The sequence below is a fragment of the Dicentrarchus labrax genome, unplaced genomic scaffold, assembly GCF_905237075.1.
Source record: "Dicentrarchus labrax unplaced genomic scaffold, dlabrax2021, whole genome shotgun sequence".
NCBI lineage: Eukaryota > Metazoa > Chordata > Actinopteri > Moronidae > Dicentrarchus > Dicentrarchus labrax.
In genome coordinates this window covers 8,429,247-8,449,266 of record NW_026136716.1, presented here as the reverse complement: position 1 = coordinate 8,449,266, position 20,020 = coordinate 8,429,247, and the positions used below count along the sequence as shown (strand labels likewise).

The following is a 20,020-nucleotide window of genomic DNA, read 5'->3' as shown; positions in this document are numbered from 1 at the left end:
TCTAAACACCATTCGTCAATGTTGAACAGTTAGGTTGATGCTGCTTGCAGTTTATTAGTATTATGCAGACAGGCAAGCTACCGAATAATCCAATGTACCATAGTACTGGTATCCTCACCAAACAAACAACTGGATTAGATTTGTTTTTCTCTAGGAGCACATTAGCATATGATTCATAAACTACATCAAAAGGATTACATTATGTTTTTTAATTGAATGCTTACACCTGTGTGAATGCATCAGCCACATTCAACTAGTGAGGATGCAGAAACAGTGCAGGGCCTCTGCAGGTGAAGTGTTTGCCCGCCGAGGTCACTGACCTTTTTCAGCAGCATAAACCGACAGGACACTTACCCTCAAACAAAACACTCTGACCCCGAGTTCCAACCAAGCCCAATTCTGTTCAATAAGAGCACGTGGATTGCTGCCAAGGTACACAGTGTGTCGTCCTATACCCAAGTGACGAGCTGCCACAACTACGACTAGCTGCATGTGTGGATTTATTAGTAGCAGGACTGCTGCTGTTCCTGGTTTAATTCGCCTGGTTTTGTTAGAACCCATGATTAGTTTCAATCAAGGACAAGAAAGATAGTTTTCTCTTAAAAAGGGAAACGTGTAGGTAGGTGTCTCATTTAAATTTCATAATCAAAATAATTTTTTATTTTTCCTTGAAAGTGAAGACTAGCTAAAAATATAAACTGTCAAGTGGGATTTAAATTCTGAGATAATGTCAAACACTAGTTATTCTGGCTTTGGACATCTGAAATTCACTCTCTATTTGCTTTTCTAAGATGAGTCAACATGCCGACTGGATCAGTGAAACTGCAAAGCATTAAAAAACTGGGGCAGGAAAACCACAGCTATGACTTCTCAGATGAAGGTAACGCACGATTATGTTTAATTTCTAGACAGTGAAGACACAACCAAAAATTATCAATGTAAATGATGAAAATGTAAATTAATAAGTTGAATGCCTTTTGTATTCTTGTGTTGCAGAACCGGCTGGCTCCTATATGTAAGTTTTTTTAAATTTTGTATTTTATGTGTTACTATCTGTGTATCTATCTTGATCCATAAATGTTTCTTTTTAATCACAACCTGAGTTTTTTTTTTTTTTTTTTACTGTTTTTGATGTCAGTATGGATGTTCTGCAAGGATCAGTTTAGTACAAAGTGTAGCCACCAGCTAGCCAGAATTTTTAAAACAGCAGGAAAAATAAGAGAGAAGGCAGCTGCTTGATTTCTAAAATATATTATTGCCTTTAAACAGGAAGGACCTTGGCTGTTCAGTCACCCCATTCATAAGAAATTGAGTTGCTAGAAAGAGAGATATCTCTGTGGAGGTCAATGACATTGGCCATGAGTACTTGTATGTATATATGCATGTGTGTATGTATGCAGGCTTATTATTTACATGTGTTTATTCAGTCTACATATTCATTCTTTAACAGTGCAGCTATACCAGAGAATAAACACTTTACAATACGGATATAAAACATATGCTAATGCACAAGCCCTGATGGTTTAATGTTTGGGCTGATGCAGGATGTATCATAAATTGATCTGTGACTAGTTAATTACTTATGAGAGCTTAAGAAAGCACATGAAAACAGAAGCAAGCGATACAGTAAATGTCTGTATTTGGTTGTTTTTTGTATCCGGTGTGTTTGCATTCTTAATTTTCTAAATGATGTTCGTGTGTTGTCAAATTGGTGAAGATGTTTTCTGTGCTGAGCTCTAAATGGAGCATCATTTAAATTAAAAGTTGATGTATACTGTATGTATAAAGTAAGTTGTGAATTAGCAACAGTTGATCTACTAAGCATCAACTAATTGACTTGATCAGTTCTTAATCCTGAGCAGCAGGAGTCTTCATGCGTTTCTTAAGCATGTCCTGTAGCCTTGTTATAAAGTGTTTCAGAAAGGATACGTTCAGCAGCTCTCTGTTTTTTTTCTATGCAGGACCATGACAAATTCCCAGGACAATAAGAAGTGAGTCAAATATAACAACATGGGCTGTGGATACTTTGTCACATTCACCTCACATTAAAACTGACTGGCCTTGTATTTCAAACAGAGTTCAGGCAAATGAGGATCAACCAGCAATAAGGGTCGGCTTCTTTCAGCTGGTAAAATACCTTTCTATGCCACACTCGTCCTCTTTCTTCATCTCCGCTTCAGATTTGTCTGCCTAATGTGTGCTATATCTATCCAGTTCCGTTTTGCCACCTGCCACGATGTGCTGATGATGGTGATAGGGAGTGTTTGTGCGGTGCTGCACGGCTCTGCGCAGCCCCTCATGCTGCTGGTGTTCGGCCTGCTCACTGACACCTTCATCGAGTACGACATCGAGCTCAACGAGCTAAAAGATGACAGGAAGGAGTGTGTGAACAACACTATCCAGTGGAAGAAGAACTACACTGCAGCGCACAGCTCGATCACAAAGCCGAACCAGTCAGACTGGAGCCTCATGAACAATTCAACATGGGAGATGCTGACACTGCTGCCGGGCAGGTCGTGTGGGTAAGTGGGTTGTGGGACATGAATGAGGTTTTTTCAACACTGATTATAGTGTAAGATGTGATATTAAAAGTTCATATCTGTGTTTAACTGATTTATTGTATCTTTGCTTGCTTTCAGGATTCTCGACATTGAATACGAAATGACACAATTTGCCTTCTATTATGTTGGAATCGGAGCAGCTGTATTCTTGCTGGGATACTTTCAGGTTGGTTTCAAAATGTCATTGTCTTCATGCATCCAAAAATAGATTAGTCTGTGTCATCATTGCCTCCACTTAAAGTCAGTCAGTATGACACAATTTGATCCACTATGAAAATTGTGCAACATGTGAAATCTTCCTCATGCTGCCTGGATAAGCAAAAAAAGTTATTTGCATGGCAATAGATCTTCTGCAAATAGTCAACTCTTCTCCTCTCTCAGGATATTTCCCAAAGGCCTGAAATCTGGCTTCATTAAGCCTTTCTTAACAATCCAGACACCCCACTAATTAACAATTACAAGCCAATATCAAACCATTTATGAGTAAAATCATTGAAAAAGCTTTTTTTATGAACAACTGAACACCTTCTGGGCCAGGAGCATTTGCTTGGATGTTTTCCAGTCAGTCTGCAGACAGTGGTTAAATCTCTCAGTATATTGGATGTGTATTGGATCTCAGTGCTGCATTCAAACCAGTCAACCGCAACATATAACGAGACACACTGGAGAACTGGATGGGACTTTCTGGGCCCTTTAGTAAACTGGTTTGAATACTACTATAGGTTTATAAATGGTTTCGAGATTTAGTATTACACTCATAAAGTTGGGTTGCAAGAGACAGATTAAAAAAAGGAATGGTCAAAATGAAAGCAGGAGAGGCTGAGATACACTGACTTTTAGTCGCTAATGTGGGTCAAACTTCAATAAATGTTGGATCCTTAATTTCCCAGAATGCCACTCAATAGTGTTTCCTCATTAGAACTACCATGATTGATAATTGATCACATCTTTTTTCCAAATCCACATGGTTCCAGTTTGAAATAAAGACTTTTTGTAAAAACTTGATTCGTCCAATCCCAAGCTGAGACGCTGGTGACATCACAATGACATAGCCGGTGTTATTTCCTCCGCCTTGACAAAGCTCGAGATCCACAGAAGAAAAAAAAAGTGTCTTCTGAGACTGAGTGCTTGAATGTAGTGGATGTAGTGCCCCTTTAAACTTCAAGGAGTTCAGAGGTCAGGGTCCTGATACCATCCTCCTGCCCTGCTTGCTTTTATATCTAACAACGAACAAGTATAACCTCTCTCTTACAACTGAAAGATCTCCCTGTGGGTGACGGCCGCTGCCCGGCAGATTCAGCTCATCAGGAGGATGTACTTCAGCAAAGTGATGAGGATGGAGATCGGCTGGTTCGACTGCACCTCCGTAGGGGAGCTCAACACTCGGATGTCAGAGTGAGTGGGACCATGATTGAGTGATTTCTGTTTGTCGGAGTATCGGTGTGTGTGTGTGTGTCACAGTGGTTATATCTGTATTACAGTGATATCAACAAGATCAACGACGCCATTGCGGATCAAGTTGCCATTTTTTTGCAGCGCTTCACCACCTTCGTGTGTGGCTTCTGCATTGGCTTTGTGAAAGGATGGAAGTTAACGCTCGTCATTGTCGCAGCGAGTCCACTGATTGGTATTGGAGCTGGTCTGATGGCCCTGGTGAGACTTCTCCTGGCTTTATGTGTCGGCTTGTTGGCTTTTTTTGACTCAACTACTCTTAATTTGTATTCTCTTGACTTATCTTCACTTACCTTCTTTCTCTTGTCTGCTCCATCATCTTCACTTTGCTCTGTTCTCCCTCTAGTTTGTGGCCAAGCTAACGGGGATGGAGCTGCAGGCCTACGCCAAAGCTGGAGCTGTAGCTGACGAGGTCCTCTCCTCCATCAGGACTGTGTCGGCTTTTGGTGGAGAGCTAAAAGAAGTGCAAAGGTAACATTTGCAAGAAGAAAGTTGAAGATCTACTTTTTCCTATTCAAATGCAGCTGAGGTGAGCTCCTCTCCTCCTCTGCAGGTACGACAGGAACTTGATCTCAGCGCAGCGCTGGGGCATCAGGAAGGGTCTGATCATGGGCTTTTTCACTGGATATATGTGGCTGATCATCTTTCTGTGCTATGGTCTGGCCTTCTGGTATGGCTCCAGTCTGGTGGTGGATGCAAAGGAGTACACACCAGGAACACTACTGCAGGTATCACACTTACAATGTTGACAAAATATGCATGTATTTGCCTTTTTGGTTTAGTACAACTAATACTGAAAATTGTACTCTTCCTGCCCATAATCACAAGCCTTTTCTTGTTGGATTTTAACATTTGGTTTAATTTTGGGATTGGAAGTTTTTACAAGACCCTTGATGTTTCATATCTTACAAGCATCCTTTGAATTCCCCCTTTCTTTTATTCAGTTTTCACTTACATGGACAGAACAAGAAAAAACATAACAGTGCTGCTTGGATATAAAACCTCAAAGAGAATCACATGATGAATTTCACAAATTTTATCCTGTGCAATTTAAAATCTGTTACACTGAAAAACACTCATTTGTATGTGCAGCGTGGTACCTTGTTACTAGTGTTCTGCGCAGGCCAAGAAAGGTTTTGCAGCTTTAATATACTGACCTCGTCATTCCAGGTGTTCTTTGGTGTTCTGATAGCAGCCATGAATTTGGGGCAGGCCTCCCCATGTCTGGAGGCGTTCGCTGCAGGCCGTGGAGCTGCTACCATCATCTTTGAGACTATCGACAGAGTGAGAATGCTGGATGTTATAATACTGCACTTATTTGATCCTTACAAGGTACAATGTTTTCAAAGGAAACCACTGCCTCTTACTGACAAGTCTCATTTTTCAAATGTGTCACGGTCAGGAGCCGGAGATTGATTGTCTATCTGAGGCTGGATACAAGCTCGACAGGGTCAAGGGAGATATTGAGTTTCATAATGTGTCCTTCTACTACCCATCCAGACCTGAAGTCAAGGTACTTACGAGATTTACATTTGTTATCATATATAACTGAGGGTTGAATTCGATTTCCGGAAACAGTTTTCTGCTTCTCTTTTGCCATTGTGTCGTGTGATCTCTACTCAGATCCTGGACCAGCTCAGTGTTGCAGTGAAGTCAGGGGAGACCACAGCCTTCGTCGGTCCGAGTGGAGCTGGGAAGAGTACTGCTATTCAGCTCATCCAGCGCTTCTACGACCCTAAAGAGGGCATGGTAGGTTTGACGTGTTCTTATGAAATGCACTGTGATTCTTCTATCGGTGGTCCCTTTTGTCAACTCCTGAGATTGAAGATTCCCTCGACACACTGTAGCTGCCGCCTCCTTCCTTTAAAGCTTTATTCTAGTCATTACAAAAATAACCTTCCCCCGGGGGTTGATAGAAGTACATGATAATCTGTTTCTTCATTCAGCCAATGGGTCCTAACACCCTCATTTTTCACTTTTACTGAAATTAGAGGTCTTTGCACCCCTTACTTTCTTATTCTTATTAGAGAAGGAAATAACCTCTTACAGCACAATGAAGGTTACGCACAAGACTAACAACCGCACCATTTGAAAGTAGCGTTGCTGCAAAAAAAAAGTACTCTAATGGCATCATCCATCAATTTTTGCAAAACCTCTCTGCGCCCTCCATCTCAGGTGACCCTGGACGGTCATGACATCCGAGGACTGAACATCCAATGGCTGCGTTCACTGATTGGCATTGTGGAGCAGGAGCCTGTGCTGTTTGCCACCACCATCGCTGAGAATATACGCTATGGTCGACCCGGCGTCTCCATGGAAGGCATCATCACTGCTGCAAAAGAGGCCAACGCCTACAACTTCATCATGGATCTGCCGCAGGTGGGAGGGAGAAGTGCTCATGTGCAAAAGGCACGAATTCAGAGCAGTTTTAACAACCAGTAGGCTGAATAACACTCCCTGTCCTTTTAAATCTGACAGAAATTCGACACCCTGGTGGGGGAGGGCGGAGGTCAGATGAGCGGCGGTCAGAAGCAGCGTATCGCCATCGCTCGGGCGCTGGTCAGAAATCCTCGTATCCTGCTGCTGGACATGGCAACCTCTGCCCTTGACAACGAGAGCGAGGCCATAGTTCAAGAAGCTTTGGATAAAGTGAGTCTGACTGGTCGATGTGCAAGAAGTAACTTGATGGCATGAGAATCAAAATCTGAGCTAACCCAAAGCTTGCTTCAACACTTTGCCGTTATTTCTCTTTCTTTAGCTCAGATACGGATGTTTTGATTCTTCTTTTTCAAGGAAAGTTTAACACCAGTATGAGATACGGGTTTACAGATACATAACACTGGGTGGCAATCTGCAATCAATGAAATCAACATTAACATACATGTACATTTTCACAACACGAGACATAACATGAAAACTATTCCTCTTTGAGCATGCTCCAAAAATATTCAAATGTCCCAATAACACAACTTCAGTATCACACTCACATTCACGATGGGCAGTATAAAAATAAAGAAATAAATAGATGCAGCAGGACCAGAGATTTTTTTATTCCACACATTCTTTGTCCCTGTTAACATCTAGGCTTTGATGTGTAAAATCAATGTTTTGTGAGTTTATCTTTAAAGAAGGCAATTTAAAGTGAGAGTTATAGAGAAATAAACAGATAGGCCTGTATTTATCCGTCTGCAACGGGGGACATGTTTTGATTAACCGATTGCTGTGAAGATAAATGGAACAGAGCCTTAATTATTATCACTGGGCACACCTGTGTTTACTCTTCTATTTAATGTCAGAATAGCTGCTGTGAAAAAGGTCAATACAGAAATGGATAAATCAGGAGTGTCACTTTCTCTTTTTATTTTGATATATTAACATTTTAATTTCATGTAATGGGATGAGAAAATTCTGCCACATTTAAAACATTACATGATCAGAAAAGAAAAAATTGATGTTAGATCTCAAAGCTGTTTATTTAAAATGAAAATACAACCCCCCCCTGATCTATCAAGAGTGTTTTTCTTAGTTCCCAGCAGAAACACAAGTTTAATTTCCTCATAGGTACGCATGGGTCGCACCACCATCTCTATCGCTCACCGGCTGTCCACCATAAAGAATGCTGATGTGATTGTTGGCTTTGAGCACGGTCGAGCTGTGGAGAGGGGCAAACACAACGAGCTGCTGGAAAGGAAGGGAGTCTATTTCACTCTTGTCACCCTACAGAGCCAAGGAGACAAGGCTCTGAATGAGAAGGCTCGGCAAAGTAGGTCCAACTTTGGGGGATAATGTCCTCAAATTTTTCATGCCACTAAATCCTCGCTCTACAAGCGATATTTATCCACATACAGAAACTATAAGGATCCATTACTTGTGATAATCACCCTTTATTGGATTTCTTGTATTAGTGGCTGACAATGAAGAAGAGCCAGAGAGGCTGAATCTATCCAGAGCAGGCAGCTACCGCGCCAGTTTGAGGTATTACACAAACACATGCCCAATCACCCGCTGCCCTTTATCACCAGCTCACTTGTATATAATATCCATTTACGTGGTCCTGACTGTGCATCTAAATAGGATTATTACTGTAGTCATTTTGTGGCTGAAATTGAGTTGTGTCATGGCAGAAGCCGGTACCTTCATTGACTTAATTACTCTTTTGCATTTACTTTGACATTTGTAGCATTTAGCTGACACTATCACTCAGAGCCACTTACAAATGGTGGAACAGCAGAGGAGGCTTGAGGTCCTCAAACACCACCATTACAAGCACCCAGTAATGAGTGCAAGGAGAACAACAGTCAAGTAACTACATTATATTCCTGTGTCCTTAGAATACTCATGTGCATGCCCTGACGATTGTATTTTTCCAGAGCCTCGATCCGCCAGCGGTCCCGATCCCAGCTCTCCAATCTGATCCCAGAGTCGTCTGTTTCCATAGCTGGAGAGCTTGGCCCCAGAGCTTACGCTGTGTCACAGGCAGACAAATTCAAGGTGTGTGTGCAGGAGTGTAAAACCACTTGTTTCTATATCACCGCTCAGATAGCAGGCATTAGCTTTTACTGCATATATATAATGTGTGTATTTGTCCGTGTGAATGCTCAGGATGCCGTCCCAGAGGAGGAGGATGATGAACCAGTGGAGCCTGCTCCAGTCACCAGGATCCTGAAGTACAACATACCTGAGTGGCCCTATATGCTTTTTGGATCCTTTGGGGCCGCCATAAATGGAGGGGTCAACCCCGTCTACTCTCTACTGTTCAGTCAAATCTTGGCGGTGAGGTTCAAGTTCAGATCAGATTTAATAGAAAAAGGCTTAAAGCCACAATGTAGTAACCACAAATCCACCCTGGGGACACACACGGACCAGTGTCCAGTGTGAAATAGGTCACTACTCATAGGGCTAGTTGATGAATACTGTAGCTGGCAAGCTAACAGCTCAGCTCCTATTGTTCAGAACATAATTATGAGCAACTGGGTTGGACCATTCATGTCAGTCTCCTGGTTGTAATGCCGATAATGATGATGACAATGTCTCCCACTAGGTGAACGAACCCGTAACAAACTTGGCTGCAGAGCCACCATCGCTGGCAGTTGCATTTACAGAAAATCTGATATTGACACTAACACAATGGTGTTGGTGGAGTTTAACTTTAACCACTACAAATACATAACACATTAAGAATATAAACTCACTCAGCAGCACTGCATCAGTGAACAAGCACAAATCTCTAAAACATAATAATTTTATACTTATTTGGGGTTGTGTGTGAAGCCTCTCCCCATTAAGAGACAATGTGTGCGTCTTACGGATGAGGCACAGCAGCATCTTTATTGATTATTTAACTCTCCCGACACGCCGACAGGATCGGTCAGGATAATGTTAATTAATGTTCTGTGTTCTTCTACACATCCAAAGGTTCACACACACTGTCCAGGTTCATACAGAGAAATTGGCTGGAGTAAAACAGAGGATTCATTAGATGGAGCCATCCTCCTCTGAATGAATCCTGAAGTTTCCTCTGTGCTGTCAAGGTTATAACTACAGTTTTTATTTTTGCTGCTTAGATATTAACGATATTTGCTGCAGTGACTTTACTGCACGCATTGAAACGTTTAAAATAACTGAAAGTGTGGGTCTCTAAACCAGAGAAAGAATTCCTTGGAGTGAGTGGTGGTTGATGGCCCATGGTCCCAACATGTACACATGGATTCGAATGAATTTAGAGCGCATCAGAGAGGCCTGTTAGGCTTTTTCTTGCTAACCTATTAAAGTTGGATGAACCCTACTATTTGAATTAATTTTTTAAAGTTGCACGATTATGTCCTTTCCTCACGCAGACACATAGCCGATGCGAACAAACACAACAAAAGGAAAAAGCTAATCTAACATGCCAGAATTAAATTCTCTTTCAGTACCACGGAGAGCGCCACCAGAGGTAAATGAGTGACTATAAGGCTAGCAGTAAAGTCGGAATAACAGGAGGCGTTCCTGCTCTTCCCGTTCTGCTGACACTGTGCAGAATGCTCAGATAAATAATCTTACCAATTCTTACAAGCTTGGTGCATTGTATCATCAGTACAGTCCTATGAAAGGAGTATTATACTTCTATGTAATTATACAGCTATGTATTTATATGTGATGTGATATTATATATGTTTAGAATAAGTAAATTAAGACATTGGTCACTGTATTGTGGTATTTCTTCACCCTGCTGTGTGTAAGTGTGCATGCATTATGTATGTGGTCCATAATAACATGTTTTTTGCTCATGCCTATGTGTCTGTGTGTCTGTGTATGTGTGTGTGTGTTTGTGTCTGTTCTCAGACATTCTCAGTAACAGATCCTGTGGCTCAGAGGAAGGAGATTGATGGTATCTGCCTGTTCTTTGTCATGGTCGGCGTGGTCTCTTTCTTCACCCAGATGCTGCAGGTAGAGTAGCAGTCTGCTTTAGCAAGACTGATCGCTTAAGTGCTACTGCCTTCACCCCCTGCTTGTGTTCAAGGTTGGGGGAAAGTCATAAGAGACCTCCTTTATTTTGGCAAATTAATACCTTCTGTGGGTGAAAAAGATTTTTCCTACATCCTGCGGTGATGCAATTCTATAATTGAGTCATGAGTTCAGACCCCCTGGTGGGGAGGGATGACAAAGACGCAGGTTTCTCAGATTACTAATATATTACATTATACTGTCTTGAAGCTCACTGTGCTGTTATTCGGGATTTAATAAAAAATACTTCCTATGCGTGTGTCTCCAGAGTTATGCCTTCTCCAAGTCTGGGGAGCTGCTGACTCGCAGGTTACGGCGGCTCGGCTTCCACGCCATGCTGGGCCAAGAGATCGGCTGGTTTGATGATCACAGAAACAGCCCCGGAGCTCTGACAACGCGTCTGGCGACTGATGCCTCACAAGTTCAAGGAGTGAGTTACAGCCTCGGTATAAAAAGAGAATGATTTCTAAAAGTCCTCAGTCCCATATTCAGCAATAAAATTATTTAAAAAGCTGAGACGGTGAGATTTGTTTCCAATACAGCAGGCCACTCTTCTGGTATTAAAAATTTGATTTAAAATCATTTTATGCAGTGCGCACAACCTGCAGAGTCACTTACTACACAACTCATAAAACACAGTGATTCTGATATGTTAGTTTTGAGAGGGTGTTTTATACAAACGCAGGAAACTTCAGAAGTGGTGACCCTGATGAGGTTTTAAAGTTTTACGGCTGATGTAACAGAAAGGTTGTAATGCCTTCATTTTATGTCTTTTCGGCAGAGTATTCACAGTGAATGACTGTGCAAAAACTCAAAGTATCAAAGGCAAAAGACATGTACATTGACCTCAGACGCCGTCCTCATCCCACTCAAAGCACCATCACTGAGGAGTCAAGAGGTAGAATCTGCTGTCAGCTACAAATACCGTGGTTCAGTCATCGATCTTTTGGATGAAACACTCAAATGGTCTGTAGGAGAGCGACTTTTCTGCTTACAGAAACTCGCAAGACTGCACTGGCTAAAATAGTGAATACAAGCAGTAAAATTACAGGTGTCCAGCCAGGCTGTTCTGTATAGCAGTTAGGTGGTAAAGACTCAGACTGCACTCACCCTCTTCATCAGGAGTTTCAATTCCTACCCTCTAGCACCCGCTTCAGAATCCCCTCAGTCAAGACTACAGAAACGAACACTCATTCATCGCCACAGCCATTACTCCTCCTCAATGCAGGAGGGAGGGAGCCTATCTCAGCTCCGACCAATCGTCTGGGGATTTCTAAATGCAAAGTGGTTTCTCGAACGGTGGCGAGAGCGGCTGCTAACAAATGTACCTCAAGGACACACTCTCCTCCCAAACAAAAGCTGAGAGGAAGTCCTCAGTCTCTATTGAGTGACACGTTTAGAGTATGTAAGCCTTTGTAGGATGATGCTTATACTGATTTATGATTACCGCTACCGGTGTTGTTGATGTATTTTGATTGTAATGTCATGCTGGTCTTACTTTTTGTAGGGGAATGACAGGATACTCATTATATTCGTATTATATTCCTGTTTTGAAGATTATTCTTGTTTATTGATGCAGTGCTGCTGAGTGAGTCTGTGTTACTCTTCCTACGTGATTTCATGTGTTTGTTTTTTTATGTTGCACTTTATGCTACAAGACTAACTAGTTATATTTGAAAATGTGACTTAACTACATTATTTTGCTTGGTATCCTAACTTGTAGTAAAGTAACACAATCCTTCTTTTTCGCTCATCAGGCCACAGGTTCGCAGATTGGCATGATCGTCAACTCTCTGACCAACATCGGCGTCGCCGTCCTCATGTCCTTCTACTTCAGCTGGAAGCTCACACTGCTCATCCTGTGCTTCCTGCCATTCATCGCTCTGTCCGGCGGCTTCCAGGCTAAGATGCTAACAGGGTTCGCAAAGGAGGACAAGCAGGCCATGGAGACAGCCGGACGGGTCCGATATTGTTTCTACTGTACAGCTTCACCAAAGTGTTTCTATTTTCATCATCACAGTTCAGATGAGTGACAACTCAAAAAGCATCATCCCAATAATCCCGCTAAACTCTCAGGCAGAGGGTCACATATGACTTATCTACTGACAGCAGATAAGAGACAGCTTACTAACAGTGTCTATTTTAGGCTCCAGGTTTCAGCTTTTTCTCATCACTGAAGAAAAGCTCCACAGCCCTACAGCTGAACTCAGATCTTGGTACAATAGCATTTTATTAGGTGTTCTTATAATTTGGCAAGTTAGGAAGGGGGCTAACGCTGTCTCTGCTCTATTCCTACTGGGGCCACCCATGCTTAAAATTCAGGTATAGTACTGAAACACACAGTGGATAAAACCTCAGGCCAATACAGTGGGAGCAAGAGTGGGAAAGAATCAAAGAAAGTATTCAAAAGTCAATTTGCTGTGAACTTTCTTTACGCTATCTTAATTATACCCATGCAGTAAACCCCACCCATCCAAGTAAAGTGGATTAGATGAAAGTTTAATGATCCCTGTGGGGGGAAATTGGCTTACTGCAGCAGCATAAAATAGGATATAGATAACAGAGCAAATGCTTTATCTATATCATATTCTCCTTCATACATTAAAAACACATAAGAATTAGGAACAGCTTCTTTTCAACTATCTGCCTGTTTTTCTGCCATTTAACATGGTATCGGAATTTCAACCCGAGGTGTTTATTTGCAGATTTCCGGTGAGGCGCTAAACAACATCCGCACCATCGCAGGCCTGGGGAAAGAGAGGAGTTTTGTGGACATGTACGATGCCCAGCTAGACGCTCCGTACCAAGCGGCCCTGAAGAAAGCAAACGTATATGGAGCCTGCTATGGTTTCGCCCAGTGCGTCGTCTTCTTGACAAACTCTGCCTCCTACAGGTTTGGAGGTTACTTGGTGCGACAGGAGGGTCTCCACTTCAGCTTGGTGTTCAGGTGAGGGAAGAAGGCTGGCATGTCTGGTGTCATTCTGTGTGTAATTACTGCTGTTTGCAATTAATTCTGGGCTACACCGCTTTCTGTCAGTCCTGTTTAGTAGTAACATTTATTTTTTTGTTTGGGCCTCCTTGCTCAAATTCAATTTCGAATACTTTATTCATCCCTAAAGGGGCAATTAGAGGCAAAAGAATTCATTCACACGCATTAAATATTTGACTGATCTGCTATCGAAAAAATGCTTGCTGACCAGGGTTTGTTTTGTAATAGCCTTTTTGTTAAACAACCACTGAATGCTGACCTCAGTGACAAATATAAGTACAATAAAAGCCAGCCCTTCTTATACCAGCTGATTGCCTTTAGTATTACACAGCAGGAACTGTTGGGTTATCATTAGCAGTACCTTAACACAGCTCAGATACAGCTGCAGGAGAGTGAACAGTAAACACTGAGGCTGATACCATAACAGTGACGCTTGATTACATACATAAGTCTGTTCCTATGAATCCGTTGTGTGTGTGAAGGTAATCTGAATCCCATGTGGGAATGGCGGACTCCGCCACTACCGATACAATATGGAGGTGTAATTAGAGAATGTAAATATATTTAACTAATGCTAAAGAAATGCCAAGCATAAATCCAAACTGGGTTTGGTTTCATGAATATTTTAAGAATTATAATTTAAAAATAGAGAGAGAACGAGAAAGGACCCAACCCTGTGGTAAGTCAGGAGAAGTACAGAAGGGTGGACTGATGAGTTACATTACATTGGTTTCTCTGGCAGGGTCATCTCAGCCATCGTCACCAGTGGCACAGCCCTCGGCAGAGCCTCCTCTTACACACCGGACTACGCCAAGGCCAAGATTTCAGCTGCACGTTTCTTCCAGCTGCTGGACCGTGTGCCCAAGATCAGCGTCTACAGCGACAAGGGAGATAAATGGGTATGAGGGTATTTGTTATGCAATGTGTCAAGCCACAACGCTGCACGCTGAGTGTACAAAAAAATTAGCGCTGCCTCCATGATAGGTTCAGAAGGGAATCTAGATGAAAAGTCTGTTATTCCTTTATTGCTGTGCCTCTTAATTTTACATCAGTCATGAAAGACACATATAGATGGAAGGAAGCGATAAGAATGGACTGTCACATATTGTAAATCCAAAGGAAAATACCAGTACACAGAGGCCTTTAAAAGATGTGAATCATTTTGAATAATAGAAAACCTTCATAAGACATTTGTTAGCGTTAAATGAAACTCCGTAATTGGAGAGACTAACCTGCCTTTTGTGGACAGGAGGTGGCGCCCTAACACACCCAGGAACCTACACTAACCTTTGTACTCTGTTTTGTTTTCTCTCCCTCCCTCTGCTGTGTTTTTAGGATAACTTCCAAGGGAACATTGACTTCATTGACTGTAAGTTCACCTACCCCACCAGGCCTGACATCCAGGTCCTGAATGGGCTGAATGTGTCGGTGAAGCCCGGCCAGACGCTGGCCTTTGTGGGCAGCAGTGGCTGTGGGAAGAGCACCAGCGTGCAGCTGCTGGAGAGGTTTTATGATCCTGACCATGGCAAAGTGGTGAGGAGGACACACAGCCAAACACTGCATATGTACACTGAATATAAAGTGTGTTATGAATAGAAATAATGTATATAGTAATACTTCAGAACATTTAGAGGGAAATACTGTTCTTTTTACTGCACTACATTTACGTGACAGCTTATAGTTACTCGTTCCTCTAAAATTACGTCTTTTTAGTGGCATGGGGCTTCTTGTTACACCTTTATTTGATAGTATTGAGGTATTTCCACTTCCGTCGTTTTCAGTCACAGCAGGGAGCTGTTTTTAGCTGACAGACAAAGTTAGAGACTAGCTGGTGAACAAAGTGGAACATTTAGCACATGAAGAGCCAGATATTTTTCTTAGAAAGTGGTAGAGACCAAAAACAGAGCTAGAAAGAAGAGTTACTATTGGACTAACCTTCACCATGTGGACACAAACATGACTCCAGATGAATGAAAAGTACAGTACATAGCAGTACATAACTGCTAGATATCTAGAAATAAATAGACAACTGTTTGCTAATATGTTAGCCATATTAACTTGTTAAGGTGGTAATAGGTCAGTGTTGTGTTCACAGCTCGCTTCCGCAGCCACAAGAGGCCAAAAAAAACACCTTACACCTGTGACACTGTTACATATAGATATGGTTGAGATAAATAAGAACCTGTACAGGAGGAATCTGGTGAATTCTTTGCATATTTCTACATACGGTACATGCAAATGAGAGGTCTGACTTTAAAAACCAACTTTATGTTGTCAAAGCAGCTGCTGACCTTTATCGAAATGTCAGATATCTCATTCTGAAATGAATAAGTCATATGTACAGTCGGCTTTCCACTTACACTCATGAGGCCCGGCTGTACCTTGAGTGTCATTGTGTAAAGTAAAACCCGTAATTCGTCAAAGTCAAAGAATAATTGCTGGACATTCAGCGCACTTGGTGATTGAAGTATTTCTGACTCTTATATGACTTCACTCCATTTATCAATCAGACATTTATGCTGACTTTGGCTTTATTTTAAAAAACGGGCACTCCACCCAGGATGGAGGTTTGCCTTTGTGCCAGTAAGGGATCGCTGCCAAGATTCAAATGGCCTTAATTGAGTTGGAAGTGGTTTGGAAACACGTAGTCCCGATTCTCTGTCCGAGATTTAAAAAGGACAGTATCACCCCTGCACAGTAAGGAGAGAAATTACAGTAGAGATTGTGTTATGATAGCTCATTAAGTGGATTGTATTTCCAGTCTTTGATTATTATATTGCTTTCCACTAATGGTAAAATCAATTGCTTCCTGCAGCTGATTGATGGCCATAACTCCACTCATGTCAACGTGCCCTTCCTGCGCTCCAAGATTGGCATCGTGTCCCAGGAGCCCATCTTGTTTGACTGCAGCATCGCAGAGAACATCAAGTACGGCAACAACTTGCGGGAAATCGGCATGAATGAGGTCATCTCCGCCGCCAAGAAAGCCCAGCTTCACGACTTTGTAATGTCACTCCCCGAGGTACTGTGGATTCTGTGTGTGATGTTTGTGGTGTTGACAGCAACAGGCGGTCAGTCAGCAAAGACAAACAAAATGTAAAAAGGGGGAACAGGCAAACACAGGCAGCAGGCATGAACAGAACAAGGGCAAAATATATGGTCTGGAAAATGGGAGAGAGGATGGTATATGTATGTACACAGTGTATCTCACCACTAGGAGTCCTAGGCTAACTGTTTCCTCTTTAGAGCTTTTCAAAACACAGCTGAGAGCGACTTTCACTAAGAACTCCACATGTCCACAGTGATTAGTGGGTCATATTCACCAATATAGACTATTTTGACGGCTGATTTATAAGCGCTCTCTCGGCTAAATCAAAGTGAATGCATTAGTTTGAAATTGGTTATGACAGCTTTGGAAAAAAATATTTTTTAATACTTACATGCTAGTCTATGATGCACGAAATGGATTGTTTTTCAGCTGATACGATAACTGATAATTAACAATACTGATAATATGAACTAATAATTTCACATTTTTGTATTTTAAAACGTTTATAACCTTTAGTCTATGCATGCCTGTAGGTAAGAAAGGCTGAGATGTAGCGAAGATGGATTACTTAATAATCCATCGCTCTGACATCATTTGACTCTTCAAATGTTCATTTATTTTTTCTAGTCAATTACAACAAATAATTTATCGGCTTTAATTTAATAATCAGCATGATACATAATAACATAAATTTCCCATTACTGGCTGATAATTACTCTGTGTTGATGATTATCGTACTAATGATTACAAATCTATAAAGCTACAAACTGCAAACCATGATTTCTTCCCACTATAACAACGGGAAGTCTGGAAATTTGAATAAAATATGTGTTTGTGTGTTTTCTTCTAGTTCTCAATTATATAGTCTAGTGGGATAGAGAGCACATAGACCTTTTTTTACAGCAGCCATTTTGAAATACTAGTATTAGTATCATTGGTAACACCTGTGTTTATTTACTGTGTTTACTATTTTATGTGAAAGTGGCTGCTGAGGAAAAGGTATATTGTGGTTTGATGGATAATTCAGCAGTAATGTATTTATCGCTGATGGTATTTTTAATTTTTTTTACATAAAGACACATAATAAAACAAACTTGATATGAATCCAACAGATCTGTTTTTATAAAGAACTGTGTCCACAATGTGTAGTGTGTCCTTTTAGTGTAAAATCAACTTGTCAGTGCTCTCTGGTAGATAAACTCGGCAATGAAGACACTGTTTCTAAATTACCAGCAGTTTCTTGTTACTTACCGGCTGACATAAACACCGATACAGAAATATCTGCAGCGAGCTAATATTGGCCAATACATCAGCCTGGCAGATCGATTGGTTTAACCTTTAACTTACGTCAGACAAAAAAAACTCAGGAGTCCCAAATTTAGGTCTGACGCACTTCTTACTTTTTAGGACTTTCTCTTAACTTGGCCAGTTGGGAGCTACAGTTAGCCTCAGGATGTTTTGTGCATACGGGGGAGCGAGGAAGTCTGAGGGCAAGGTACGGAAAGTTCCATTAATAACCAGCCCAGAGGAATTGAGAGAGGTCTGAAGCCGAAAGACACAGAACGTGGCCTTGTGACATTTTGTTGCTTATTGCTTTCACAAAGGACATTGAATCCAGGTAAAAGTCATTATTGCCTGTTGATTTTTTTATAACCTCACAGAAAAACAATTAAAAATGGATTTTAAAACAAATAAAAGTTGTCCAAATGGGGGTATAACTCACCGTGATATTTATGTCATTTAACACAGATGTTCTCTTTTCCTGCTGCAGAAATATGACACGAACGTTGGCGCCCAGGGTTCCCAGCTGTCTCGCGGTCAGAAGCAGCGAATCGCCATCGCCAGGGCGATCATACGTGACCCCAAGATCCTGCTGCTGGACGAGGCCACCTCTGCCCTGGATACTGAGAGCGAGAAGGTACGCTTCATTAAACTCTGAGCGGCGCCGTCATCGTTTGCTGAATCCACAAACCTCACATGACAGTACAGTGCAGCTGCTTGATATTCTCCGGGCACAGAGAGCAAGGAGAGCAGGGAGTTAATTATTATTATCATTAACATCATTATCATTCATCATCTCTATTATTATCACCAGCAGCTCACAGTTCATACCAACCCTCTAGTAGAGCCTCTTTAAGATGAATATGGTCTGTGGGCCTATGCAGTTGCTTTTCCAGCACAAAAAGCTGAACCATGCTGAGGACAGAGCGGCCTCTTCAGCGCTCACATCCACTGAAGCATTCTAATGATAGTAATCAATGCATGATTGTGAAATTGCTATAATTGCGAGGCTTGTGCGCCTGCTCTGCGGGAGAACTGATGATGGCACCCGCCTGAGTGTGCGTCTGTGAACACTGCTTCATGCATGTGCGTGTGTTTTTTTTTAAATGGCAGACGGTGCAAGAAGCCCTGGACAAAGCCAGAGAGGGCCGGACCTGCATCGTCATCGCCCATCGCCTGTCCACCATTCAGAACTCTGACATTATCGCCGTCATGTCCCGGGGGTTTGTGATCGAGAAGGGAGCGCACGACCAGCTCATGGCCCTGAAGGGAGCCTACTACAAGCTGGTTACCACGGGAGCACCAATCAGCTAAACGCTCAGGGAAACAGCAGCCAATTAGTGAGGCAGCCAAGAGAAACGAAATGCAAGGAGCAGCGTTATTACCGTACGTCGAGAGGGAGGCCGGGGCAGGATGTAGGCCGTATCACAATGTATGTGAAGAGAAGAAGATACACCTGTTCACTCGTACAGTATTTATTTTTGGGTTGGGATCCTGTCATGCAGAGAGGGGTTTTGTTTGTCACACACTGTTTGGGGGGTATTTTAAAGGTCATTGTCTTCCTGTTTTGTTCACAGTTGTTTATCTCATTCACACGCCAGCAGGTAGCAGGAAAGTGTGTCCCATGTCTAAAAACCAATAAACCAAAACACAGTAAACGTATCCCACACCTGATGCAGCGGTATCCAGAGCTAATAGCATCCCATAATTCACCACAGTAACCTTGTTTTTTCCAACCAACAGTTTCTGGCAATCTGGATTCAGCCTGAATATTATTTACATTACTCACGCAGTTATGACAGAACCTCCACAGATGGTTATCACTTACTGTACTTGTACTGTAATATAGAAAATCTATTCTCCTTGCTGAGAGTGATAAGAATCTATAACCATTAAATATATCATTTTATTAATGGTTTTAACTGAATATATTCCTTCCTTTAGTAAGAATAGTGAGACAATACATATTTTCTCAGGAAGAAAAGTTGATTTCCCCAAATGCTATCAGGTAGAAAGCATTCAAAATAATATCCACGTGCTTCTAGATAATTCAATGTAATTGCTTCATTAATTGTATTCCTCCTCCCAGACTCTCAGTGTTCTGCTTTCACTGCCGTCTGACTGTAACTGTAACGCCGTATGGACGGTCCTATTTTTTATGCTTTGTGTGTGGAAATGAAATAAAAGTGTCAAAGTGTCGGA

At 41.8% G+C, this 20,020-nt stretch overlaps 2 protein-coding genes across 3 annotated transcripts in view; one reads left to right on the top strand and one right to left on the bottom strand.

The window, feature by feature from the left end:
- LOC127378845 (retinol dehydrogenase 7) overlaps window positions 1-4,347 on the bottom strand; it is a 13,739-nt gene extending 9,392 nt beyond the window's left edge. Inside the window, exon 1 of the mRNA XM_051428129.1 lies at window positions 4,307-4,347. Coding sequence (XP_051284089.1) covers window positions 4,307-4,332 — 26 coding nt within the window. The 5' untranslated portion in view covers window positions 4,333-4,347. The remainder of the gene's footprint in view (window positions 1-4,306) is intronic.
- On the top strand, window positions 432-20,020 carry LOC127378842 (bile salt export pump). Of its 2 annotated transcripts, none has more exons than XR_007888193.1 (29): window positions 432-619; window positions 792-880; window positions 997-1,015; window positions 1,962-1,991; window positions 2,077-2,128; window positions 2,215-2,522; window positions 2,640-2,727; window positions 3,823-3,956; window positions 4,043-4,214; window positions 4,360-4,484; window positions 4,567-4,741; window positions 5,184-5,297; window positions 5,416-5,526; window positions 5,637-5,762; window positions 6,189-6,392; window positions 6,492-6,662; window positions 7,575-7,776; window positions 7,919-7,988; window positions 8,384-8,504; window positions 8,616-8,786; window positions 10,338-10,442; window positions 10,768-10,929; window positions 12,257-12,460; window positions 13,205-13,446; window positions 14,231-14,387; window positions 14,824-15,021; window positions 16,304-16,510; window positions 17,945-18,155; window positions 18,309-18,452. XR_007888193.1 is itself a non-coding variant. In XM_051428125.1 (29 exons), exons 2-29 carry the CDS (start codon window positions 802-804, stop codon window positions 19,130-19,132), a joined length of 4,095 nt encoding a protein of 1,364 aa, XP_051284085.1. In that variant the 5' UTR covers window positions 435-619; window positions 792-801; the 3' UTR covers window positions 19,133-20,020. The 2 variants fall into 2 exon arrangements, 1 of the variants encoding a protein (XP_051284085.1); XM_051428125.1 differs by lacking the exon at window positions 17,945-18,155 and adding an exon at window positions 18,932-20,020 and having other exon boundaries at window positions 435-619; window positions 18,309-18,455.